This window comes from Macaca thibetana, chromosome 20 (assembly GCF_024542745.1).
Source record: "Macaca thibetana thibetana isolate TM-01 chromosome 20, ASM2454274v1, whole genome shotgun sequence".
Taxonomy (NCBI): Eukaryota; Metazoa; Chordata; class Mammalia; order Primates; family Cercopithecidae; genus Macaca; species Macaca thibetana.
Genome location: NC_065597.1, coordinates 34,322,632 through 34,350,022, shown reverse-complemented (window position 1 = coordinate 34,350,022; position 27,391 = coordinate 34,322,632). Strand labels below are relative to the sequence as shown.

Sequence of the window (27,391 nt, the reverse complement as noted above, 5' to 3'; positions counted from 1 at the left end):
AAAACTAGCCGGGCGAGGTGGTGGGCGCCTGTAGTCCCGGCTACTCGGGAGGCTGAGGCAGGAGAATGGCGTAAAAACCCGGGAGGCGGAGCTTGCAGTGAGCTGAGATCCGGCCACTGCACTCCACCCTGGGCGACACAGCGAGACTCCGTCTCAAAAAAAAAAAAAAAAAAAAAAAAGAAATTAAATACCAAAAATAAAACCGCCTGTAATTTCGCTACCTAGGGCAGGGCTGGGGAAAAAAAGAAAAGGGTTTGTTATTTACTGTGTCCACACCTACCTCTAGGTAAACTTCCATCAATCACCTGAACTTCATCCCCTGCGCCCATCTGGCAAATTCCTCCTCTCCAGGGAAAACCTTTAGGTATTTAATATAGCTAACCTTTACTGAGCTCTGGGTTAACCTATCTAATTCTTGTGACAGCTCTGAGGCATCTTACAAATGAAAAAACTGAGGCTCAGAGAGGGCAAGTAACTTCCCAGAGGTTGCACAGCTAATAAGGGGCAGAGACATGAATCCATCGGGTGCCGGAACTGAAGTCTCTAGAGTAGACACGCACTATACTTTCTTCCTCCTCATCATAGGAGTGGATACCAGACTGCTCAGCAGCTCAGATGTTCGTTTATTCATTCTTTGCGGGGGTTTTTTTTGAGACCGAGTCTTGCTCTGTTGCCTAGACTGGAGTGCAATGGTGTGATCTCGGCTCACTGCAACCTCCACCTCCTGGCTTCAAGCGATTCTCCTGCCTCAGCCTCCTGAGTAGCTGAGATTACAGGCGACCGCCACCACGCCTGGCTCATGTGTGTGTGTGTGTGTGTGTGTGTGTGTGTGTGTGTTTTCATTTTTGTGTTTTTAGTAAAGACGCGGTTTGGCCATGTTGCCCAGGCTGGTCTCGAACTCCAGGGCTCAAGTGATTTACCTGCCTTGGACTCCAAAGTGCTGGGATTACAGGTGTGAGCCACCGTGCCTGGCCTCATTCATTCATTCTTTCTTCTTCACATTCACTCATTTATTAAGTTACTTGACATTCCTGAGCTCTGGTTCAGTGTCAGGTGCAGGCCGATGCCGTCCCCCACACCCCCCGCCCACATCCACCACACTTTCAGATGCCCCAAGAACTTGAACTTCATTTATTACAAAGAACTGGGTTCACTGCATTGTATGATGAACAGTGAAGCCTAGAGGGGCAGCCCAGGCTGCGGCTCCAACAACCTCCCCCAACATGGCCAGCCCTGCATGAAGTCCTGGGTGGGTGAGGTCACCTGGACTGGGCCTTGGAGCTGTCCTGTATTTATAAAACCAAATGGGTCCAAAGACTCCTGGAGATACATAATATATATATGAGAGACATAGGCTTCCTTTCCACAGGGCGTTTGTAAGTGGGACTGTTGACACCATCCCTGGGAGAGAAGAAAGTCGGCTGTGGCAGGGACTGGTCCCAGAGTGAGCCTAGGCGCTGCATCAGTTTGAGTGGCTGGTTAGCCTGGACCCTGGGCAGGTGTGGGGCGGCCCATCCTGCCAGCCACAGGAAGCTCTAGGCCACCTGGATTTGCAGGTCCTCGTCCTCGTCCAGGTCGCTGGCTCCATCCCCGGCCTCCTCGGTGCCAAAGCGAGCACTGCGGATCTTCCCGAAGAGGGGAGCGTTCTGCTGCTGCCTGCGGAGCCTGCGGGGTTGAGGTGACAGGAGGTTAGAGCAGCCTGGCCGGCAGTCCTCCAATAAGGTGGCTGCAGCTGGTGCAGCAGCAGTTAAGCCTTCCCTGGCGCTTTCCCTGCTGTCTCATCTCCTGTAATCTCCTTATATGATAGAGGTGCCATTATCACCCCCATTTTATAAGCAAGGAAACCGAGGCACAGAAAGGTGAAGTCATTCGCTCAAAGTCACACAGATGGTGGGGAGTGGGGCAGAGCTCTGAACTGAAGTGGGTGGTGCCAGAGCAGCTGGGCGGTTAGAGAAGTGAAGGAGTTGGCTCAAGGTCATGCTGCGGGATTTGAACCCAAGCCTGGCTCTCAGAGCACAGGCAGCAGAGTTGGGTGGTGGCGACGGTGGTGGTGGGCTGAGCCCTCTACATTCCCAGTGTCAGTGAGAAAGGGCTCAGCCCCAGTTCTTCCTCACATTAAAATTCCTAAAGTCAAAATTTACGAGCAAAACTTTGACTCTAAGAAGAGCTGGTGAAGGAAATGCCGATCCCTCCCCCCACCCCCCAGCAAAGTGGCCACCCCGGCTGCATCTTACTGGAAGGCATGAATTATTAACACGCAAGGGAGGGGCACAGGCGGGGGCCTCCATTACTGCACAGTGATTTAGTGAGCTGTCCCCGGAACATTAAAGCACAAAAAGTTGGAAAATAAAATGACACAGCGGTCCTGGGTGGCCCCACCCTCCCGGATGGAAGCACTTGAGAGGCCCAGCAGAGCCTGCCTGCCCACTTCTGGAGTTTATGGCTCCTGAACAATGTGACCCAGACTGCGGGAAAGCCCCAAGGCTAAGTGGGCTTTTGAAGGGTGTGTCCTGCGGGGTCAGAGTGGGCAGAGCCAGCCAGGCATGGGTCCTGACTTGGACCCATGCCTGGGCCCCTGCACAACACTTTATGGGCATCATCCCAGGCGGGTGGGGAAATCGAGGCTCAGTTTACCATGGGACAACGGCTGTTAGGTCTCTGCAGCCCATACTCTAAGCCACAAGATCTCAGCAAACAGCAGCATATAGTAAATGCTCAGTAAATAAGGGCTTGGATGGTTGATGGCCAGGGGTGATTCTGCCTGGCCACCCACGAACTGTGTGGCCATGGAAAGACTTACCCTCTTGGGCCTTAGTTTCCTCATCTGCCAGCCCCCTAGGAAAAAACATCTTTCCTTTCTCTCATAGAAGCGGTGTGATGCTGAAGCACAATATGTAACCCAAATATAAGCCCCTCCCCAGCAGTAGGAGTAATAGTAGTAATAGCAGCATCTGCTGACAATTACTCAGCATTTATTATGTGCCAGGTGTTTTCCTTTCTCTCTGTCTCTCTGTCTCTCTCTCTCTCCCCGCCTCCCTCCCTCTCTCTCCCTCTCTCTCTCTTTGTCTCTTTCTCTCTTTCTTTCTGACAGGATCTCACTCTGTCTCCCAGGTTGGAGTGCAGTGGTGTCATCACAGCTCACTACAGCTATGAACTCCTGAGCTCAAGTGATCCTCCTGCCTCGGTCTCCCAAGTAGGCGGAACTACAGGCACACACCACCATGCCTGGTAAGTTTTGTATTTTTTTGTAGACATGGGGTCTTGCTATGTTGCCCAGGGGTCTCGAACTCCTAGTCTCAAGCAATCCTCTTGCCCTGGCCTCTCAAAGATTTGGGATTACAGGTGTGAGCTACCATGCCTCGCCTCCAGGTACTTTCATAAGAATGGATCAGCTCATTTAATGCTCACAACAATCAAGAGGTAAGAACTATCACCATCCCCATTTTACAGATGAAGAAACTGACACAGAGAGGTTAAATAAGTGTCCCAAGGCCACACAGCTGCTAATGCTGAGCCAGGCTTCACACCATTCAGGCAGTCTGGCTGCAGAACCGGGCACCCTCTATTCCACGAAAGAAGAGAATGCAAGTAAATGCATTCTCAGGGCCCGGCACCGGTCAATTCTGTGATCCGGCACAGGTCAATGCTGTGGCTCCAATGCTCCTTGGGCCTCCCAGCTGTGAAGTGGGAGGGACCTGGACTGAAGTCTTCTGATATCACCTGGCTCTGTGATTCACAGAGTGCTGGGAAGGAGACAGGGCTGGGGGAGGGAGGCAGGGCGTGCTGGGTGGGGCCTGTTGGCAGTGGAGGGGATCCAGGCCTGGGGCCCCTCCACGGTTCCCTGCTTGCCAGTCTCTCAGATCCCTGATGTCCTGGTGTCACCTGGGCCCAGTAACCCTGAGGACTGCTTATTCTTCTTGTCCATGAATCTGGAGCCCTGCTGGCCCCACCCACTGTCCCCTCCACCCCCGCCTTGGGCCTGACCTCTCCAGCCCGCCCTTCCGGCCCTCACTCCGCCCACCAGCCCTCCCACTAGAGGAGACAATTCCAGGGCCTGCAGCTGGCCTGACTTCCTGCACCCCCTGCCCTGGTTTCCTGGCTCTGGCCCTTCCTGCCCGGAGGGGAAAGGATTCTGGCTCCAGGCACCTGGATCTCTTCCTTCTCCGTCTCCCCCACCAGCCTTGGTTTGGGCTCCATCCCTGACTGGAGGGTTCCCTGGCTGGAAGTCTCTGCCCTGTTTTTGTTCCCTGCCCGGGGCCCACCTGGACTGCAGGTGCTCCAGTTGCACTTGCAGGTTCTCACTCTGCTCCGTCTGCTCGTCCAGCGACCGCTGCAGCTTACGTGCCTGGTTGTGGGCCTCGTCCAGCTGTGGGGGGGTGAGCAGGGCCGAGAGCATGAGGGTCACCCAGGGCTGGGCAAGGCCGGCCACCCGCCCAGGGACAACCACTCCCAACACTGTTCCCTGGGAAGGTGCTCCTCCCAGAGCGTTTGCTCCTTGAGGCCTAGGCTAAGGTTTACCTCTTCCAGAAAAGCATCGCTTCGGTTCCTCTCCATCCCCTTTGCCTCCTCTTGCACATCTACCCATCCTCCCAAGCCCTGCACTACTGATGCAGCCATCCACCTCCTATCCTTCTGTCCCCATCAGTCTGTCCATCTGACCATTTGTCCAGGGAGATATTCATCTGCCCATGGAGACAGTCACCCATCACTCCCCATCCATTCATCTAATCAGCTGCCCATCCAGCATGCCTAGCCATGCCTTCCTGCTCTCCCGGACACACCTATCTTCCCATCAACCTGGCCTTTCTCCCTCTCCATTCGTTCTTCCACCCACTGACCCAGTCAGCTGTCCATCCGTTTGTCCACTGTCTACCCATCCAGCCATCATCTGTTCATACATCCATTGGAACCATCCATCCATCCGCCGCCCTGCTTCTCTCTCCCATTCATCCATCCACTCATTCCTTCATCTATCGGTTCATCCATGCACACATCCATCTTGTCTTCTCTTCATTTTTCTTCCTATCTTCCCACCCACATGTCTATCCTGCCATCCATTCATCACACACCTACTCACTCTACCCTGGGCACCTCCTGAGAGCCAGGCTTGTGCTGGGCACCAGGGGCTGAGAATGGAGAGGCCAGGAGGGCCCTGCGGCCCCCACTCCTCCCTGGCTGAGGTCTGTGGCTGCCCCTGCCCCTCCGTGGTCCTCACCTCATCCTCAGCCTGGGCCAGCTCCTTCTTGAGCTCCTCCACCCGCAGCCGCAGCTTCTTCACCTCGGCCTCGTGCTGCTCCACCCGCCGGTTGGCATGTGCCAGCTCTGCCACCTTCTCCTGGAACTGCTTCTTCAGCTTGCCATGCACATGCTTCAAGTCTGCCAGCTCCTGCAGGGCACAGGGATGGGGTGGGAGGGAGGGGGGATCAGTATCAGCCTGGGCGCCATGCCAGGGAGTCCCATGAGGTCAGGCAGTTCTAGGGATGCTGGGTGTCTCTCCTTCCCAGCATCTCTCCATCTGCTGTCTGAAATATCAGCATTAGAGGTTTGGCTGAGAAGCCAGAGGCTGGAGGTGCCTTCTAGGGAGTGAGAAGGCTGGATGGGTGGAACCTGTGGCTCCAGTTTGGATGTGTAACTTTCAGATGCTACTGGATCTGCCCTGGAGCTGTTGAAGCAGAATCGGGGTTTCTGGGGAAGGATGAGGTCTGGAGTCTTCAGGGGCATATACATGGCATTGAAAGACCTGGGTTGGGAATGAGCTAGGCTGGGGAGTAGGTGGGTGTCTCAGAGCCCAGAGTGGTTGGGGAGAGGAAGGGCAGCCAGCAAAAGAGGTGCCTATACTCTGGAGGTCTGTGAGTTCTCCCAGCCTCAGTTTCCATATCTGTAAAATAGGAATAGGCATTGCCTGAAAGTCTCGAGTCCATCCTTTTTGTTCCATCTCTACCGACTGCAACCTGGTCCAGGTCTCCTCCCTCTCTTGCTGTCCAGAGAATGTCAACAGCTTCCCCCCAGCCTGTATTCCCATCCTTTGTCCACACAGACTGCTCACACTTTCCTCCTGCTTTAAACTCTCTCGAGGAGGCCCACCACTCCTGCCTCACCTACCACATCCCCCCGCTCACTCCCCTCCAGCACACTGGCCTTGTTCCTCCAAAGCTCTGTGTCTCTTTCACCACGGACGTTTATTCATGTTAGTCCTAACTTCTCTCCATCCCCTCCCCTAAATCCACACACTACCAGTCAACAGCTGCTTTTCCTAGAGAACTCAGTTTATTTATTTATTATTCTTTTTTTGAGACAGAGTTTCTCTCTGTCACCCAGGCTGGGGTGCAGTGGTGCAATCTCAGCTCAGTGCAACCTCCGCCTCCCGGTTTCAAGCGATTCTCCTGCCTCAGCCACCCAAGTAGCTGGGATTACAGGCGCCCACCACAATGCTCGGCTAATTTTTGTATTTTTAGTAGAGATGGGGTTTCGCCATGTCAGCCAGACTGGTCCCAAACTGCTGACCTCAGGTGATCCGCCCGCCCCAGCCTCCCAAAGTGCTGAGATTACAGGTGTGTGCCACTGCGCCCAGCTGAGAACTCAGTTTAAAATTCACTGCCTCCAGGAGACATTTCCAGGACCGTGGGCCTAAGCCAGGTCTCCTGGTATCCCCTCTTCTTGCTGGTGACCATGAAGCTGTGTGATTGGCATGAATCTGTGTGACAGAGAGAGCCACGTGCACATCCCCCAAGTGAGCCTTCAGCTCCATGAGGGGAAGAGGGGAGGCCACATCTGTCTGCTCAGTGCTGTGTCCCTGGCACCTAGAGTGGAGCCTGGCACACAGTAAGTGCTCAATGAATGTGGCTACTATAATTACTAACTGGTCTAGCACACAAGGTGCTCAATACATGCAGCTACCATAATTATCACCAGGCCTGACACACAGTAGGGAGGCTACGCTCTGGGAGGTGGCGGCCCCAGCACTGGCCACTCCACTCCTTGCCCCACCTTGTTCTTCTCGAAGAGCGCGGCCTGGCTGGCCCTCAGGTCACAGTCCAGTGCGCTGGCTGTCTGCCGCCGCCGCCGGGCCAGCGCCTCCTCCAGGTCCCCGACCTGTGCCCGCAGCTTCTTGTTCTCCCGTTCAAGGCCCAGTTTCTCTGTCTCTAGCCGCTCCCGGCGGCCCCACTCCGCGGCATTTTCGGCCTGCAGCCGCTCCATCTGCAGCAGGGCAGGGCAGAGTGAGGACTCCCAGGGGAGGGGGCATGCAGGGCCTGAGCTGGATGCCCCCACCACCTCCTGGAGCCATTTTTGGCTCCAGGAAGCAGATCCAGCTGCACTGGCTATAATTAAGCTGGGCTCATTTCATGGTGTACAGGATGTGAGAGCGCTTCTGGCCTCTGTATGGGAGAGAGGCCTGCCTCCTGCAGATCAGGACACCCTTGGATGTGGCTGGTCCTCCTCAGAGCATAGGCCTGGCCCCTGCCCTTTTCCCAGTGACCCGCTGATGGAGGCAGGGCCCCAGGACCCCTAAACCCAAGTCCTCCTGGGTCCCATCCATGGCCTCACCTCGCCCCTCAGCTCGGCCATCTTCCGGTCCATGCTGGAGCGTGCACCGAGCTCATCCTCCAGGTCCTCAGACATGCGGCCCAGCTCATCCTGGTGCGCCTCCTTCAGGATGCTGAGCTGCAAGGATAAGGCCCCACCTGGTCATGAGAACCACCAGGATACAGCCTGGAACCAGCTCCAGGGGTAGGTACCAGTGCAGGAGTGCTCAGCGCAGAGCCTGAGGCAGCACCCAAATGGGGCAGGCACCAGGTATTCCAAACAGACCTCAAATCTGACCACTTCCGCTCCTCCCAATGTCTCTCTTCCTCATTACTGTCTAGCCTCCCAGTGTCTACATCTGGCCCTTCTCCGTCAACCCATTTTCCACAACAGCAGCCCAGAGGGAGCTTTTAACAAAGATGAATGCAATCATACCACCCTCCTCCCACGAAGCCTCTGATGGCTCCCAGGTGCCTTAGGGTAAAGTCCAGCTCCTCTCTACACTCACAAAGCCCTGCACGATTGGGTGCCTACCCACCACTCTCCCCTTAGTTCACTGTACTCCAGGCACCATGGACTCCTTTCTACTCCTCAGACACACCAAGTTCCTGCCCACCACAGGGCCTTTGCACATGCGTGGAACATTCTTTCTGAGACACTTCATAGGACTGATTTTTCTTACTCTCAGGCCTTGACCTAAAGGTCCCCTCCTTAGGGATGCCTCCTCTGTCCACCTGGCTTGGAGGAGGGGCCTCCTCATCCCACTCCCCACTGGAAAGCTAGCCTGGGAGGATGGGGAGCTTCTGTGTCTGTCCACCTTTGTGTCGTTGTGTGGCCTGGGCACAGGGCTGCCCTCAGTGTGTAGTGACTGATTCCAACACTGCTCTGCACACGGATGCATCAGAATTGCTTGGCATGCATTTAAGACAATAACATTTCTTGTGGTATACAGCAAACCCCAACAAACTGCTGCTCCCTGCAACACGTGGATGAGTTTTCAACACACAGTGTTGAGGGAGAAACGCCACATACAAAAGAGAACCTTTATAATTTTCTACTAAATTGTACATTTGTGTTTCCTTTGCTTTTCTTCAAATGATTATACTTCATAATTTGAAAAGAATACAAAACAGGGTCCTGGACCCAAGCCTGAAAGGTGCTGATTCAGGAAGGTGGAGGTGAGGTCTGGGAATCTATATTTTAGGAGATTTCCTAAGAGATTCTCATGTAAGACCAGTCTCGGTCCTCTCCAGGACAATTTTAGACTCTAAAGGTCTGTGATCCTCCCAGCTGCTAGAAACCGACTGATCCAGTGCGGCGTTCCGTGGCTGGCTGCGCCCTCTGGTGGCCACTGAGGCCTGCACAGGAGGCAGTAGTGGCAGCTCAGCCTGCTCTGAGCCCCCACACCTGCACTGTAGCCTCAGTTTCCCCATCTGTAAGGTAGGGATATGAGGACTCAGCTCCCTGGACTGCCATGAGGCTTCAGTGACACCTAGTACAGATAGGAGCCCAATGAACGCCACATCCAGACTCCTCCTCTTCATCTTGGTCTACAAGGCCCCCTCCTGCGGCCTCGCCTCTCACTTCCTGCTCTCCAGACACTTGGCCCTCCCTGTTTCCCGCACATGCTGGGCTTGTTCCTGCCTCAGGACTTTGGCATCGCTGTGCCTTCTGCCAGGAACACTCTCCCCTGTATCTTCTCAAGGACAGCTTCCTCTAGCCCCTTTAGGTCTTGCCTCAAATGCCACCTTCTTAGGCCTTTCCTGACTTACCAGCCCATCTCTCTCATTCCGTTTTGACTCTCTCATAACTCACGAATCTGCCTGGTGACTGTTGTTCTCCTTTGCCCTCAGCCCCCACAAAGTGAGCTCCTGAAGGCAGGGACCGTGCCTGCCCAACACTCAGGACAACTCAGAATTAAATAAATAAATAAATAAATAAATAAATAAATAAGGCCAGGCATGGTGGCTCACACCTGTAATCCCAGCACTTTCGAGGCTGAGGCAGAAGGATCACTTGGGTTCAGGAGTTCAAGACCAGCCTGGCCAACATGGTGAAACCCTGTCTCTACTACAAATACAAAAATTAGCTGGGCGTGGTTGTGGGCGCCTGTAATCCCAGCTATTCGGGAAGCTGAGGCATGAGAATCACTTGAACCTGGGAGGTGGAGGTTGCAGTGAGCTGAGATCACACCACTGCACTCTAGCCTAGGCGACAGAGTGAGACTCTGTCTCAAAAAAAAAAAAAAAAAAAAAAAAAAAAAAAGAACGACTGTCAGATGAATTAATGAATGAATTCTCTCTTCTATTTCCACTACTGAAATTCAACAGTGTGATCCTGCCACCTCCAGGAAGCCCCTCTGGTCTCCGAGACTCACCTGCTTGAGCATCTCCTGCTTGGTCTTGCTCAGCTCCTCATACTTGATCTTCCACTGGCTGAGCTCCCCCTCTAGCTTCTCAATGTTCCTGCTCAATGCCAGTTTATCCCTAGGGAAGGGACAGACACAGGGGTGAGCCCACCGAGGCCCTCTGCTTGGAGTCCTCACCAAAGGTGGCCCTGCCGTGTACCCTCTGCACTTGTTGAGCCCAAGTCCAAAATCCTTGCCTTGGTATTCAGGCCCAGGCGCCCTATGTGGCTACAAGCACCCTGGCTTTGCAGTTCTCCTGGAACTGCATTCCCTATCCAAGTGCAAGTGCCCTGCTCACATTGCGGGGAGGTGGTTGGGGTTCCAGCGCACTGAGCATCCCCGGGCAAGAACCTCTCTCCTGCTGTACTCCAGGCTCATCTGAAAATGGCTCCAGGAGGTGGCAGCCCCAGCACTGCCCACTCCACTCCTTGCCCCACCTTGTTCTTCTCGAAGAGCTGTCAAAGGCCACCCTGCTCCTGTCTGTTTTGTAGACTATGTTCCCTGCAAGGCTTGGTCTGAACACACCGTTCTGCAAATAGAAACGCTGGAAAACACTGTCCAGTGACCTGGAGAGAGGGTCCTCTCTTGCCATCGTCACTGTGTGGGATCCCTACATCCTCCCATAACCGCCACCCTGCCTTGATCTTGAATGAGGCACTGTAGGTAACAAGCGTGATGCCTGGCCCTGGCAGAGTAGGTGCTCACCAATGGCTGAGCTCAGCATCACCTTCCAGCACGCTGCCCTTCATAACCCCACACCACGCTGGCCTCTCTCTCTGAGAGTGGAAAACTCCACGCCTCCAACATGGGGTTCCCAGAGGGGACGTCACCCTGTACGAGGCATGTTGAAAACCCACGGGGACATTTTTGGCTATCCCAGTGGTTAGGGGTCATTTAGTGGGCGGGGGCCAGGGTGCCTGACTCCCTGCAATGCCCTGGGCGTTCTGCCCATCAGGATGCATTCTGCATCCTACTGAATGCACGCACAGCCCACTGGACATTGCTCGGGGTGGAGATGAGCTGAGCCTAGAGCCTCACTCTGATTTACATCGAAACACAAAGTAATGTTTATACTAACACACACTGAATTTTCTAGGAATGGAATCACTGTATAAACTGAGGGAAGACTGCACTTTTCTTTGTTTTTAGAGACAGGATCTGGCTCTGCATTCCAGAGACTGGAGCGCAGATCACAGCTCACTGCCTGGAACCGCACTCCCTACCAGAGGGCAAGTGCCCAGCTCATACTGTGGGGAGGGGGTCAAGGCTCCAGAGCACTGGGCATGTCTGGGCAAGTACCTCCCTCCCGCTCTGCCCCAGGTTCGTCTGTCAAGGACCACCCTGTTCCTGTGTGTTCACAGCTCACTGCAACCCTGAACTCCTGGGCTCAAGCGATCCTGCCACCTCGAGCTCCCAAAGTACTGGGATTACAGGCATGAGCCACTATGCCTGGCTGCACTTTTCTTTGTTCAGAACTTTACCAAAGGTTGTTCATCTCTCAAGAAACCTCATCATCACAGTGACACTACTTGTGTCTTTGAGTTGCTAACTCTGCACACCTGCATGAGCCGCCTTTGTAGCTGTCTTGCGAGGTGACTTAAATGTGCAGATACATGTAAGCCTTCAACACAGCACCTGACTCGGAGCATGTGCTATGTGTTTGCTGTTGTAACTATCGTCACTATCATCCCATGTAAAGACACCCACTCTGACCACTTCATCATTTCTTCTGGAGGAGCTAGCCCAAGCCCTTCCATATCACAACATGTGTATTTTAAGTTACTTTCAGGCTGGGTGCAGTGACTCATACTGTAATCCTGGCACTTTGGGAGGCCAAGGCAGGTGGACTGCCTGAGCTCAGGAGTTCAAGAGCAGCCTGGGCAACAAGGTGAAACCCTGTCTCTACTAAAAATACAAAAAATTAGCTGGGCGTGGTGATGTGTGCCTATAGTCCTAGCTACTCAGGAGGCTGACGCATGAGAATTGCTTGAACCAGGGAGACAGAGATTGTAGTGAGCCAAGATAGCGCCACCGTACTCCAGCCTGGGCAACAGAGTGAGACTCTGTCTCCAAAAAAAAAAAAAAAAAAAAAAAAAGTTACTTTCACTTCTACTTTGTATTTCAGTTAGTGCACTAGGTTGATTTTTTTGCTTGTTTGGCTTAAACAGTCAAAATTTATTCTCTCATATTTCTAGAGGCTAGAAGTCCAAGATCTAGTTGTTGGCAGGGCTGGTTCTCTGAGGGCTGCGAGAAAGAATCTGTTCCATGCGTCTCCCCCAGCTTCTGGCAGTTTGCTGGCCATCTTTGGTATTCCTTGACCAAAGATGCAACGACGTCCACAGAAGCATCGTCCTGATCTCTGCCTACATCTTCACAGAGGCATTATACTGATTTTTTTTTGAGACAGTGTCTCTCTCTGCCACCTAGGCTGGAGGGTACTGGTGCAATCATACAATCATAGCTCCCTCAGCCTCGATCTCCTGGGCTCGGGCCATCCTCCCGCCTCAGCCTTCCAAGTAGCTGGGACTACAGTGGCACAGCACCATTCCCAGCTAATATATATATTTTTTCTTTTTTTGTAGGCTGGGCACAATGGCTCATGCCTGTATTCCCGGCACTATGGGAAGCTGAGGTGGGTGGATTACCTGAGGTCAGGAGTTCGAGACCAGCCTGGCCAACATGGTAAAACTCCGCTACTAAAAATACAAAAATTAGCCAGGTCTGGTGGCACATGCCTGTAATCCCAGTTACTCGGGAGGCTGAGGCAAGAGAATCACTTGAACATGGGAGGCAGAGGTTACAGTGAGCCGAGACTGTGCTACTGTACTCCAGCCTGGGCGACAGAGTAAGGCTCTGTCTTTTTTTGTAGAGACAGGGTCTTGCTGTGTGGCCCAGGCTAGTCTCAAGCAATTCTCCTGCCTTGGAATCCCAAAGTGCTAAGATTACAGGCATGAGTCACTGCACCTGGCCATTATATTGATTTTTTTAAAAAGGGGTATGTAGATAGGTTATGCTATTGATGTATTTAATTTCTGGACAGAAAAACTGCAGAATATTCATTATCATCAAGCTCGTGCCCTCTAAACTGCCCTGATCAAGGTCACTGGTTACCTCCACATTCTAAATCCAATGGTCAGGGCTCAGCCCTGTTCTTACTGATCACTGTGTCCTCCGGGAAACCGTTTCTTGTGGTTCCCCTTCCCCAGCCCAGCTTCCTTCTCTTGTCTCCTCTGCTGTTTCCCTTTCCTCTAACAGACCTCTAAACTTGGCACTTCAGGGCTGGATCCTCTGACCTCTTCCCTATCCACACTCACTCCTTGGCCCTTGGCCAGGCTCATGGTTTTTTTTTTTTTTTTTTTTTTTTTAAATACAGAATCTTGCTCTGTCACCCAGGCTGGAGTGCAGTGGCACAATTCTGGCTCACTGCAACCTCCACCTCCCCGCTTCAAGCAATTCTTCTGCCTCAGCCTCCTGAGTAGCTGGTATTACAGGTGCCTGCCACCATGCCTGGCTAACTTTTGCATTTTTAGTAGAGATGGGGTTTCACCATGTTGGTCAGGTGGGTCTCGAACTCCTGACCTCAAGTGATCTGCCCACCTCAGCCTCCCAAAGTGCTGGGATTACAGGCGTGAGCCACCGCACCCGGCCCAGCTCATGGCTTTCAATATCATCTCTTCACTGGTGACTCTTGCATTTTTACCTCCAGCACAGGACCGTCTCATGAACTCCAGACTCATTCACTTCCCCAGCTGCCTCCCTGCCATCTCAAACTCACAGGTACAAAACCAAAGTCCCAGCTGCAACCTACCAACTTCCCTGTCTCCATTCCCTGCTTTTACCCTGCCCACAGCCCTCTCCCCCAGCTAGAAAGTAAGTTTTAGGAAGGCAAGGGCTTCTGTCTTATTTATGGCTGTATCCTCAGGGCTGAGCACAGTGCCTGGTCCAGAACAGGTGCCCAGTAACGTATTATTTGAATGAAGAAATAAAAACTTGCATTGAGTTCTCGGGTGGAACACCACTGCTCTACAGTTCCAAGACACAGCCTAAACACTACCTGTCATCTTCGCGAGTCTAAAGTTCTGTCATTCTGGGGGTGCTCACCTGGCCCTACCGCTGCCCCCTCCTGCCTCCCACGACTCACTCTCGCTCCTTGAGCAGCACCTTCTGGGACTCATCCAGTCGTAGCCGCAGGGCAGTCAACTTGGAGGCCTCCTCCTCCGTGGTAGCTGTGTCCTCCCAGGGCAGCCGGCTCCGCTCCTGGCGGCCTGAGCTGCCCCGCGGGCCCCCGGCCCCCACGCTGCGTGCCTCCCAGCAGTCCTCAGACTCCTCCGGCATGCTCTTCAGCAGGCTCTCCACCAGCTCCAGTTCCTGCGGGGACCAAGGTGGAGGCTGGAGCAGTGGCCGCCAAGCCAGGCCCTGGGTCTGAGATCAGCTTGATGGGTAACCTTGGGCAAGTCACTCAGTGTCTTTGGGCCTCAGTTTCCTCTTCTGCTGCCTGCCTCTCCAGCTCAGACACGCCCTGCTCTGGGCCTCCCACTTCACCTCCTGGAGCTGCAGAGTGTCAGCGCCATGGTTCCCTGTATCCTAGAAGATTCCCCAGGAGAGGTGGTGAGCTCCCTGTCACTGGAAGTATGCAAACCTATAGTGGGGCACTGATGGGAACAAATGCTGAAGCAGGAATTCCTGTAATGGCTTAAGCCTAGATTCCTTCCAAAGGAATTCCAGCTCTAAGATCCTGTTTTTTAAGGGGCAAACAGTAAAGCATGGGGAGACTGGTGACATGGGCAAGCAGTGCCTGTGAGGAGAGCCAGCTCTCAGACAGCAAGCAGTGAGAAATTACGAACCCAGGGCCGAGACCCCTTCCTTCTTGCCATCCTCCCCTTCTTCTCTGCCCCTGCCATCCCCAAGGCCTGTCTCTGACACAAACCCACAAGGACCACAGCCCCCGTTCCAGCTTCTCCCACAGCCTTTCCAGATGAGTCCGGGCCAACCTCTTCCTGGCCCGGCCCTCGGTTTCTCTAGCTGGACTGGAGTGGTGGCCCTGAGGACTCCCTGAGGAGTGAGAGCTACTCTTCTGTATCTCAGATTATCCAGGTGGGGGTGGCAACTGGTTCAAAGCCCTGTTTTACTAATGGGGAACAGGGAGAGATAGGACTTGTTCTGGGCCACAGCATGAAGAGGCTGGGCTGGAGGACAAACTCAGACTGCAAGCCTAGGGCTCCTGCGACTGCCCACAGCCCTCTGGCCTGTGATGGACAACTGGAACAAGGACAGGACAGGAACGCATTGTGCACAGTGAACACCACCTCCAAACACCAGGTCGCCCCAGGGAAGAGGGGACTTCAGCCACAGGAGGCAGCAGTGCCCGAGCTAGCCTATGGGGTGGAGGGGGCTGGGCAGGAGAGAGGAGGGGGCAGTCTTATCTGGAAGAGTTGGCCTGTCCAGGGACTGAGCTGGGGACAGAGCTGGGGAGCTGAGCTTGGACTCTGCCCCTAGGTGGTTTTCTGGTAACAGGCCTGCTGGCTCAGGAGAGGGTGCCCTCTGCAGCAGTATAATCATATTTCACTGCAACCTCGACCTCCTGGGTTCAAGGGATCCTCCTGCCACAGTCACAGCCTCCCAAGTAGCTGGTACTCCAGGTACGAGTCACGTCGTCCTGCCCTCCTGGCACTTTTCACAGCTAATTCCTACTTATCATTCTAGTCTCAGCTTGAATGTGCCCTCTTCCAGGAAAGCTTCTGTGAAGCCTGCGTCAGGGACCTCCTCTGTGATCCCAGTGCCCTGATTTCCCCCACCGCTCAGCTCTGATTGAATCAATGGATTCAGCTCTGCTACGAATCAGCTAACTTCCAGGCAAGCTGCTGGATCCCTCTCCTGCTCAAAGGGGATGATTCCTTGGTTCTGTTGACTTATCAGGTGTGGGAGTGGAGGTATCACAGAACTTGGGATTCTCCACCCTGAGGTCTCCGGAAGGAAGATGATGTGAGGCCCCACAAGGGTAGAACCCGACCTGGAGAAGTGAAACCTCCAGGAGGCCAGGCCTTTACTAGCTTGTTTCTGAGCCCAGCAGCTCAGGCCAATCGGCCCCGCCCACTTCGAGACTGGGGCGCGAACGCCCCGCCCGCGCCGCGCACCTGGCTGCTGGGCGGCCTCTCGGATCCGACGTCACGCACTGGCTCGCGCTCCGCCTCCGGCTCGGGGCCGTCGCGCATCTGGTCGGCGACGCCTCTGGCGCCCCTCAGCCGCGCCAGCTCGCGGCCCCGTGCCTCGCACTCGCCCTGTGCCTCCTGGCGCTCGCGCCGTGCGCCCGCCAGTTCTTTGGTGAGCGCGTCCAGGCGCTGGCGCAGCTGGCGCACCTCTTCGCGCGCGCGGTTGCGCTCAGCGCGCACCTTGCTCCACTTCTCGCGCCAATTGGCAGTGCAGTCCGACCACCAGCGCATGGTCTTCTCCATCTGCGCCGCCCGCGCCCGCGCCTCCTCCAGCTCCCGCAGCCGCAGCTCCTCGCGGCTCTCCCAGTCGCCGTCGGCCAGCAGCGCGGGCGCGGGGGGCAGGGGCAGCGCGGGGGGCGGCCCGGGCGAGGGCGTGCCTCTGGGCGGCGTGGGCGGCAGGGAGTCGGCAGGCCCCATGCGCTCCGGCGACGGGCTGCCCAGGATGGTTAGGAGGCTACCCTTGGACAGCTGCGGGGATTCGGCCAGCCGGGGACTGGGCCCGTGGCTCATGGTGCGGCCGGGCGGGCCCTGGGCTCGAACTGGCGGCCGGGCTCAGGGGCGGCTCCGGGGACGCGCGGCGGACGCGATACCACTGTGCATGATGGCGCCGCGCCCCGCTTCTCTCCAGGCCACAGGGCGGAGGACGCCTCCTCGGACCTGCGGGAGAACGCAACCGTTATTGGACTGACCACCGTCAGTCTGGAAGATCAGCCGCGCTAAGGGCCAGGCGGAGAGAACCGAACGGCCAAGGTGGGAGGAGTGAGTTCTGTTCCAGGAGCGTCCCAGTGAGGCAGGATTGGTGGCGCAAGGGCCCGCAAAAGCCTCCTCAGTGGCCTCCAGACTCCCATTCCAATCCCTTCACCTAGCGGCGCTGATCTGAAACCTTGATCTGTTCTTTATCATCCAGGTCCCATCTCGATGGCTTATACTATACTACTGTCCCACTTCCGCACGGGACCCACGAAGGGGCACTGGGCTGGTGCCAGGAGTCCGCTCCCTGCCTCTTCCTGCACTGGGCTAACTTCTTTAAAATTCTTCTGAGATATCACCTCCTCCTGGAAGCCCTCCTGGAGCTCCTCAGGCCAGGTCTGTCAGCCCCTTATGTGTCTCCATCACTGCACTAACTTACCCTGCCCTTTATGTGTCTGCTCTGTACCCTTAACCCAAGGCTGTGAGAGTTTGCTGTGGTCCGGGACTGGCTCGTGGCCACTGTTTTAGTCCCAACACATGATGACAATGATATTTGTGGAGGGCAGGCCACAAGCCAGGCATTATGCCCAGGGCTTTAGGTGAACGATCTCATTTATTCCTTAAAGAGTGGAGGTGAGGAAAATGATTACCTCCATTTATGGTATCTATGAGTCCAAATGCAAACTCTAGTAAGGATTTGCTGAATGAATGCACGCGCTGGGGATGATGATGGAAATAAACCAGTCCTCAGATGGCAGGGGCTTCTGAGAGTACAGCAGGATGTTCCCTCCCCTTCTTTGCTGGAACCACCCCTCCCTGACACCCTGACTCACTGTAAACATCTCTCTTGTTCTCTGTGTCTCACTTCAGCCTCCCCATTGCCCAGCAATGGGCTCAGCCATTTATGGGCCATGCCTCTGCCTTAAAATAAATGAGAGGCATGTCCTTCTCTGTCCCCAGTCTGACCCAGTCTCCCTCCATTGTGGCCTCTGCTGACTGCCACCCACCAATAGCCCCTTGGGACATCACACCTTTCCATCCCCATTAGGCAGAGAGCCCTGGTCCACAGATCTTCACGCCTGCCCCTAAGACTCACCCTTTCTGAGTGATCAGTGCACTGTCGGTGGGACTCTCAGCACTGGCTGTCCCCAAGGCTGCCTGGCAGCCTTCTGTGTCCCCTCTCCACCCTCTTCCAATCTCTAACCCACCTCATTCTTGGCAGATGATCTAATGTCAGGGTTTGCAGTGAAAAAGGAAGCTGTCAAGCCCCACGGCCCCCTCCTCTCTGCCCCTAAGAGGACAGAGGGGTTCTCCTTGAGCCGAAGGCCCCCTCCTGCCTGTCCCACCCTAGCCAGTGACATCCTCTCCAGGGGCCTTACCCCTGCTGAAGTGTCTCCTGGCACCTTCTTCTCCCCTCCCCTGGCTCCTTCCTTTTAAGGCCCTTCCAAAGTGGTCCACACTTACTGTCTCCACTCCATCTACCTCCTTGGTGCTCTGCCACCCAGCCACCTATGGCAGGCTGGTTTCCAGGCCCCTGTGACGGTGTCCCCTGTGGACCTACCATGCCACCTGCTTCCCTGCCTCACTTCTTCCACGTCTTCCTCTCCAGGTTTCCCCTCCTCTCTAGCTGCTCGTCAGCCTCCCAGGTGGACCCCCTGGGCTTAACCCTCGAGTGCTGCTGTCATCCAGCCCTGGGCCCCCTTCTCCTCTCACGCTATCCCTGCCCGAGCCATCTTGCTATGTCCTCAACCCTCAACCCCAAGTCTCTCTCCAGCCCAGGTTGCCCTCAGAGCCTGCCATACCTCCATCCAGATGCCTGATAGACGACTCAGGCTCGTCTTGGTCAAAATGGAACTTGCTGCCTCCATTCCCCCCATGACCAGCTCCTTCTGGGTGCTCCTCCGAGAGAAGGCACTTCCTCACTCCTACCAGCTGTGGGGGCCCCTGAAATCTGCCTTCTCTCCTCCCCCACCCACCACCAAACCTTGTCAGTCTGTCTGCCTTGCATCTACCTTCCATCCACCTTCTTTGTCCACAGTCACTAACCTGTCAGGGTCCACACCACCTTCACTCACCTGGGCAACAGTACCCACACCCACCTCCCTGCCCATCATGCACTTTTGCCTCCTTCAAATCCGTTCTCAAAAGCAACAGCCAGAGTTGCTTATAAGAACCTGACCACTCTGGTGGCCACCCCTTGTGTCATTACCAATACTGATTCCTCCCTAGCCTCAATTCTAAGGTTACTCCCTCTAGGACTCAACTCCAAATACTCTCCAATCCTAGCAAGGAGCCACAAGCCACTGATCCCACCACTGCACTGCCCACCCCCCACGTCCCTCTCCTTCCCAGCTCACCTTCGGTGCTCCTAATCTCTCCCTTGCCAGCACCCTCCATGCCCTAGGCCCCTTCTGTTGTGGACTGTCCCGGCAAACGCCAACCCTGTTCCCTCCACTGCTTTGCCCGCTCTTACCTTCAACTGTGGAGCCAGGCATTGGAGGTTTACACCATCACGTGGAGCAGTAGTTTTAAAAATTCATGACCTTTTGTCAAGGTTCCTCCATGCTGCTCAGAGACCCCACTGCATTTCTCTAGGCCATTTGCTGTTCGTTTATTGTCTGTCTGCCTTTACCATGCATGAGGTCTAGGCCCAGCTCTGACACCAACCTTATGTAAGCCACTGTCCCTTTCTGGGCTTCAGTTTCCCCATGTGTAGAAGGGAGGACGTGTGAGAGAGACCACTGCTTCTTCATCAGGGTATCCTTCAGATTCACCCGGACACTTGGCCCCATACCCGAGAGAGTCATGTTTGGTAGGTGTGGAGCTAATTTGCATTTTAATCGTTTGGGGTATTTGAGTATTTGGCGTTGCTTTCTTACTACCCACAGTTCCATAAACACAACGTGTACATCCTGACCCTGATAACATCTGTGTCACACACCCAGATACAGCCATCCAGATCCAGGCACTGACATCCCGGGAGATCCCTAGCAGCCTGTGCCTCTGTGACTCAGTCTCTCCACCTGTGCAGTGAGTTCGCTGGCCTTGATGCCCGTGCGTGTTCACAAACATCTGTGCACACACAGACATGCAATCCCATGCACAGATGAGAACACCCGGGGGCAGATACACATATGCTCAGATGGACCGACAGGCACACACAACTACACGGGTGCATGGAGAGACATTCGCCTGTAGACACAGACACACCTGAAGACACACACATGCCAGCACACTGACACACAGGTACAAGGACATGCAAGGAGACATGCTCATCCCCAGAAGTAGATACACACACACACACACACACACACACACACACACACGCAGACACACACACTCCTCATTTTCCTGGCCTAGCTCCACATAGAGAAGCTCTTGGAAAAGAAAAACAATGTGAGAGCCTGCGGGGGAGGAGGGGAGGAGGAGGAGGAGGAGGAGGAGGAGGAGGAGGCAGGAAACCCGAGTGCCAGCCAGCAGCTGTGCTGGGTATGGGGGCCTGGGCCCTGTCGGCTGGGCCCTTCCCGCAGCCCCTGAACCAGGAGCCTGGCAGGGAGGGGGTCATTGCCACATCCTCCCTGCCTCTGGGAGCTGCCAGGCCTGGCACAGGGCTTGGCCCGGAGAGGGCCACCGGCTCCTTCCAGGAATCCAAGCCTGTTGCGCAGGGCCAGGGCAGGCACCACCCAGGCCCCTAATGGCTTCCAGGCACCCATGCTAAAGGCAGAGATGCGGGATCCAGACTCAGCTCGTTCTCCTTCCCAGCGTCCTGGCCAGGCCCCTCCTAGGAGGAAGGAGGAGAAAGGGGCACAGCAGGGCAGGGAAGTTTTGCAACAGCACTCCCACCTTTGTACTTCAGGCCCAGGGTCCCCTGGAGCGGGTGTGTGGGAAGGGGTGGGGTCAGGGTCCTCAGGAGTTTTCTGGAGAAGCCCACCCCGCCCCCAGCACACCAGGAATCCTGCACTCCCACATAGACCCAAGGGCAGCCAGACCCTGCCTAGCAACACCTCCCCCCATCCCTCCCCACTCATACAGCACAGCCCTGGGGACACACACTCACATACAGCCCCAGTAACGCACACACTCACACACAGCCCTGGGGACCCGCATTCACACACAGCCCCAGTAACACTCACACACTTGGCCCCAGGGACCCGCACTCACACACAGCCCCAGTAACCTGCATGCTCACACACACATAGCCCCGGTAATGCACACACTCACATGCAGCCCCAGTAACACGTGCACACTCACACTCACACACACAGCCCCAGTAACGCGCACACTCACTGAGGGGCAGCAGCAGCGCAGAGCATGGCCCACAGTCATGGAGATGCCCCAGCTGCCCTGCCCACCCCTTCCAGCAGGCTCAGTGCCCTCTTCCCATGAGGTGTGTATGTGTGTGGGGTGGGGCCTCCTGTTCCCTTGGCATCACTGCCCCACCAAGGGGCAGGTCATGGTGGGACCACCCACCACAGGCCCCAGGGAGCCTTTCCTATCCCACTCTCTCTTGTCCTGCCTCCCAACAGCCAGACGGGTCTGTTACTGCTTTAAGTCTCTGGGTTTGTATTCCAAATGCCCCTGTCCCAGACTCCAGAGCCCCCACCCATCTGCAAGTTCAGCTGCCACCAACTCCAGGAAATGCCTTGATCTCCCCAACCACCCCCCCAACCTGGGGAGCACAGCCCTACAACCTCCCACAGCCAGGCCTGGCAAGCTGCCGTCTCCTGGCAGTACAGGCTTCCCCCATCCAGATGGGACACTTGTGCCACTTAGAGCTTCTAGGACAGGCCCCACAGATACTAACTGATTAATGCTAGCTGGTGGGCTGGAGAGCAGAAGACTGAATTACGACCTTACATCCCCTTAGCTGGGCAGCAGAGCTGAGTAGAAACCAGGGCTCCTGAACCCCAGCCCCACAGCTGTGCTCACTGGTAGCTCACTCCAGGACAGAAACAGGAATATTTTGGTCTGACACTTGCTCCAGGCTAGGCCCTCATCAGCCCTGCCCACAGAAAGTGACCAGTGGTTCCTGTTGCTTGTGGACTTGTCTGGAATATCTCTCCTTCCTTCATAAGCAAACTCCTATACATCCTTCAAAACCCACCTCCAGCGTCCCCTCCCCTGGGAAGCCTTCTCTAACCTCTGTACAGAGTATGCTCCCAAAGCACCAGGCACCTCCCTATTCTACAGCAAAGGCTTCACTTTGAAGTCCACAAGTGAGGGCATCAGCACAGGGCCCAGCATACAGCAGATGCGTGATGGATGGAAGGTACCCCTAAGAAGGTAGTACCACTCTTAGGGGTACCCTTGTGACCATGCAGAGTTTGGGAAGGTTGAGTCATCCTAAGGATCAGGAGTCAGTCTGTGGCCAGGCTCTGAGACAGGTAGGTATCTGAGCCTGTCTGTGGCCATGGTCGGAGTAAGAGGTCGTCTCACGGCCAGGTCAGCTGTCCCACCTTTTACCTGGGGAAGCCTAATTGACCCAGAGGGAAACAATGTTGTGTTTTGTCCTCAGAATGTTTGGATGGGTCTCTCCATATCCAGTGAGAAGAATGAGTAATGCCAAGGCCTGGACAGGGGCCAGCTGAAGGGATGGGGAGCCCAGTGGCCCAACCCCTTCCCCCAGGTCTGAAACCCTGTAGATCCTCCCAGAGCCTTTCAGGTAGGGCCCTGGGACAAGCCCATGGCCACAGGCCTGGCTGCGGACAGAAAGCAGAGCCCAGTGGGAAACCACAGAGGACAGCCTGATTGAATAAGTGCAGGGCCCAAGGCTGGTCAGCCCACAGACTGCGGGCACCTGTCCCTGTGACCTGCTGCCCAGGCTCCAGCTGTAGGACCTCTTGGGGGAGCTGGCTGGCGGGGAGGGAAGGGATGGAGGCTAGGCCTCCAGGCTGGACCTGAGCTTGGGGGTAGGCACCCCTGGTCTGTTCCCAGGTACCCCTATCTTAGACTGAGGAGCTACAGAGACAGCCTGGATCACTGATTTGAACTCCTTTCTTTACAGATGGACCAACTGAGGCACAGAGGTACAGCTACGTGTCTGTGTCCACACCATAGACCAGCAGAAAGGCCAGGGTAGGGAGCTGGAGATGGGATGCTTCCTCTCCTGGGTCTTGACCACCTGAGGGGCACAGTGCCCACCTACACGATGGGGGTCCTACACGATGAGGGGCACAGTGCCCACCTACACAGAGCACCTACACGATGGGGTCAGCAGGCACCAGGCGAAGTGGATACTCACAGCTGGGATGGCGGCGTGAACCTTCATGGGAGCCGACCCCGACCCCAGCCCCACCCCTCTCGGCAACACCGTGAACTTGTCACTCTTGTACAGCAGACATCCCACTAGTCCCAGCTCCGTCACTGATATGCTGTGTGATATCTGCAAGTCTCTGCCCTCTCTGGGCCTCAGTTTCCCTACCTACAGGATGGGGAGAGGCACTAAAAAGATTCCTGAACGCTCTAACAGGTGGGCAGACTTCGCTAACCCAAATCAATCCAACCCCCACAAAAGCCCTGGCAGAGCGGGGGTGGGGAGGTAGACACCACCCCCATCTAAGGTAGAGAAACTGAAGCCCCAGCCCTGGGTCGTCTTACTCCTCACTTAGTCGCCCCCTCCAAGGCTGCCGGCCCTGCTAGCCGCCCGGCTCCCCCTAGCGGCGGGCGGAGGGTGGAGGGGGTTCCCGGCCCGTGCGGCGCGGTCCCGCCCACCCCACCGCAAGGCCCCCATTGGCAGCCGCCGCGGCTCTGGGCAGAGCGCCGTGTTCTGATTGGCCAGCACCGCCCGTCCATCCCGCATTCGCCATGGCGACCACGTTGGGTCCCCCGGGAGAGTTCCAAATTCCGTCCCCGCCCGCCGCCCCCTCCCGTCCGGCCCGGGCCGCGGCATTCCGGAGGCGCCTCCCCTCCCCCATCTCCCCGCGGCCCCTCCCCACTGGAGACCTGGGGTTCCAGGGGGTGAGGGAGTCCGGGGAGGGGTCTAGAAAGTTCTGCTCTGAGTTCGGGGGTTGCCGCGGGCGCCCCGACTATGTCTGCTCCTACAGCACGCCCCACAACTTAACCCCTTTTTTCCCGCGGAAAGCGCGCGGCCTGGAGCAAGTTCCCGGGCCGCTGTGGCATGCCGCCCCTCGCCTGCCGCCCCCACTCACCCCGGGCCGAGACCTGCGGGCTCCGGCCGTCCGAGCCGCCGCGGCGGGGTGGAGCGGACACAGTGCAGCGGTGACCGCCGCTGGAGGGGCCGAGGGAGGGCCGCGGAGTCTCCTCCTCCCTCCTGGGGGGAGGGGAAGCAGGGGGAGCGGCGGGGCCCCCGAGGCGGTCGCAGGCTGCGGCCCCGCTGTGACCCCGGCCCGCCGAGCTGCTGTGGTGGAGGCTCCAGCCTAACTTCTGGGCGAGGGGTGCGGGCCAGGGCGGTGGGCTCTGCTGCAGAGCTGGCCGGACCCCGATGGAGGCCCCACCCCCATGAGGGGCCGAGAGTGGGGGGGCTCGGCTTTCTTGGTTCAGGTTTCCTCAGCGCCAACTAGGTACGAGGCGCCCCCCGCAGAAACGGGCACCGCGGGTCCCAGCTCGGCACGTGGAGCGAGCTTACCAAGTCTTCACTGTTGTTACTTGCATTCTTCCCTGGGCCAGCTCTGCCACCGAGTGGACGTGGGCCAACAAGTCTGTACCCATCGGGCCTCAGTTTCTCCTTCTGTACAACAAAAGGGTTGACGAAAGCAGCCTCGCGCTTAAGAAGTGGGGGGCGCGGGGAGCACTCGGCCCGGCGGGCAGAGGCTTTTCTCCGCATCGCGATGGTGGTTAGCAGGCCCTGGGGAATTACGGTAATGCACCTTCGGGGGCCCCCGTATGTTTTGGGGGTAGGGTGTTTGTGATCTTGGCTGGAAAGCGGGGACAGGCGTCTGGAGGACTCCCCACCACGTCCTGTACCCTGGAAGGCCCCCGAGGTGAATCTATTTAAAAGAAGACCAAAAATTCACCAAGACAGTGGAGAAAACCCAGCCTGATTGGGATTTTACCTAGAAAAAGAAGCTAAATATTACAAAGATAAGTTCGTTTTACCCCATGATTAACAGAGTTTAGATTATGATTGCAACCACGCACGCCTTAGAATGAACCAAGAATGAATCAAATGTTAACACTGGAAGTCTTATTTTTTCTTGTAGTGGTTGAGTATGTAGCATCCTTCCCTTCTGATTTGGTTTTTGCAGTAAGAGTCATTTTTGCAAAAATATTTGAAAGCTTCCTCAAACTCTAGGATCACTCTGAATCCTTTGGTAGTCCAGTGATTTTTTTCGGGTCTGGGTCACTTCCCTTGCAGACGTTCCCTTTCTCTGTGGGCAGCGGCTGTTCCATTTCTCCTGCATTGCTTCCACCAACTTCATGAAATCCCACACTTTGCAAGACTGGTAGTTTCACTTGTTGATTCATTTGCTTTGTATTTGTTCTGCATGGCTGAATGCTGACAGCGTCTGTTCACCAGCCAGAGACAGATAGGGGATGTATGCGGTTTGAGTACTCAGAGGACAAGGGCATCCACATTTTACAGCTGGGGAAGTGAAGGCTCAGAGAGGCTCTTGGCTCAGACTTGCACAGGGTCCTAGAGTCAGTAACAGCCTTGGGTCAAGAGCCCAGAGGTCTTGCCCAGAGTTTTTGGAGGTGGAAATGGGGCTGGGGAAGGTGGTGGAGACTGAGTTGATGGTGCACCTGAACTCTAGCTATAACCTCCTCACTATCAGGCCTTCTCTCCTTAGAGAGAAGCAATAAATATTGTCCTGAGGGTGTCTTTTGCAGGGGCTAGGGTTGGGTGACGTGACCCACCCGATCGTAGAACCAAGGTAGGTGCTGGCCACAGGTTCTGGCAGCTCCCATGATGTTATCTTAGTTACCTTGGGGCTGGGTGTTATTACCACCGTGTCATAATGAGAAAAGTGAAGATCAGAAGTGACTGGGCTGGGCACGGTGGCTCACACTTGTAATCCCGGTGCTTTGGGAAGCCGAAGCAGGAGGATCGCCTGAGGCCTGGAGTTCAAGACCAGCGTGGGCAACATAGGGACACCCTGTCTCTACAAAAAGATGAAAAGTTTAGACAGGTGTGGTGGTACGCACCTGTAGTCCCAGCTAACTTGGGAGGCAGAGGCCAGAGGATCATCTCAAGTAACTGGCCCGGGGTCACCCTATGAGATTTTGGATCCCAGATCTGACTGTTTCAATTTTACTGTAGTTCTCTTTCTAGAACAACACCTCCAGGTGCCTCTCTGAATGCAAGGTTGATCTGGCATCAGCCTCCCCCGTGGTCTCGGTAGGGTTTCTCTCTGGCAGTCTGTCCCACTCCTCTCAACTCAGGACAGTCAGGTTTTTGAGGTGTGTGTCGATATTTTTCACACTTCAGCAGTTCTCTTCCTGTATCACTGCCATCACTTTTTGCCACTAACACATGACGCTTGTGCCCTTATTTACTTAGCATTTTTCTTTAAATCATTCCACTGTGGAGGATCTACGTGTATCTTAAAGGCTATTTCATATAGCCAGGTAAATAGAAAATTTGTATAATTTGCCAGAAGTAGAAGAAAATCACAACAATAAATAGCATGCAAATAAAACAACATTAGTAAAGTCTAGCTAGAAACGTTCTCTTTGTTAAGAAGGGGCATCATTTCTACACCCATGTTCATTGCAACATTAATCACAATAGCTGAAAGGTGGAAGTAACTCAAGTGTCCATCAACAGATGAATGAACAAAATGTAATGTGTATTATACACATAGTGGAATGTGATTCAGCCTTTAAAAGGAATGAGAGTCTGACACACTACAACACGGAGGAACCTTGAAGACATCATGCTAAGTGAAATGAGCCAGTCACGCAAGGGCAAAGACTGTGATTCTACTAAGATGAGGTACTTAGATTGGTCAAATTCAAGAGACAGAAAATAGAACTGTGGCTGCAAGGGCTTGGGGGAGTAGAAAACAGGAAGTTCTGTTTCATGGGTATGGAGTTTCAGTTTGAGAATATGAAAAATGTTTTGGACATGGGATGTGGTGATGTTTGCATGACAGTGTGAAGGTACATAATACCATTGCACTGTACACTTTTTTTTTTTTTTTTGAGACAGGGTGTTTGTTTGTTTGAGACAGAGTCTCACTCTATCGCCAGGCTAGAGTGCAGTGGTTCGAACACAACTCTCTGCTGCCTCGACTTCCTGGGCTCAAGCGATCCTCCCACCTTAGCCTCCTGAGTAGGTGGATCTACAGGGGCATGTTACCATGACCAACTAATTTTTTTTTCTGTTTTTTTTTTTTTGTAGAGTCAGGGTCTGCTATGTTTCCCAGGCTGGTCTTGAACTCCTGGGCTCAAGTAGTCCTACCACTAGGGCTTTGTCCAAAGTGTTGGGATTATAGGCGTGAGCCACCCCACCTGGCCTGAATCTACACTTAAAAATGCTTAAAATGGTAACTTTTGTTACATATATGTATGTGTGTGTGTGTATATATATATATTTCTTACCACAATAAAGCATTTAGAAGTCAGACATCCTGTTTTGATGTCTAATAAAAGATTGAAAAAT

At 55.0% G+C, this 27,391-nt stretch overlaps 2 protein-coding genes across 2 annotated transcripts in view; both read right to left on the bottom strand.

The window, feature by feature from the left end:
* The window catches only part of CIAPIN1 (cytokine induced apoptosis inhibitor 1), a 321,083-nt gene that overhangs the window by 85,301 nt on the left and 208,391 nt on the right, over window positions 1-27,391 (bottom strand). The gene's annotated exons all lie outside the window — the stretch shown is intronic.
* CCDC102A (coiled-coil domain containing 102A) lies at window positions 1,117-24,078 on the bottom strand. Its single transcript, XM_050772940.1, has 9 exons — window positions 23,979-24,078; window positions 16,066-16,797; window positions 14,073-14,299; window positions 9,902-10,010; window positions 7,546-7,662; window positions 6,988-7,197; window positions 5,216-5,386; window positions 4,263-4,366; window positions 1,117-1,665 (listed from the first exon to the last, which is right to left on the bottom strand). The coding sequence occupies exons 2-9, from the start codon at window positions 16,648-16,650 to the stop codon at window positions 1,536-1,538; spliced, it is 1,653 nt and encodes a 550-aa protein (XP_050628897.1). The 5' UTR covers window positions 16,651-16,797; window positions 23,979-24,078; the 3' UTR covers window positions 1,117-1,535.

Coding starts and splice junctions, on each gene's coding strand:
- CCDC102A (XM_050772940.1), bottom strand. CDS start 16,650: ATGAGCCACGGGCCCAGTCCCCGGCTGGCCGAATCCCCGCAGCTGTCC. Junction 7,198..7,545: donor TGGCCGAGCTGAGGGGCGAG/GTGAGGCCATGG, acceptor GCCCTGCTGCAG/ATGGAGCGGCTGCAGGCCGA. Junction 4,367..5,215: donor TGGCCCAGGCTGAGGATGAG/GTGAGGACCACG, acceptor ACCCCCCCACAG/CTGGACGAGGCCCACAACCA.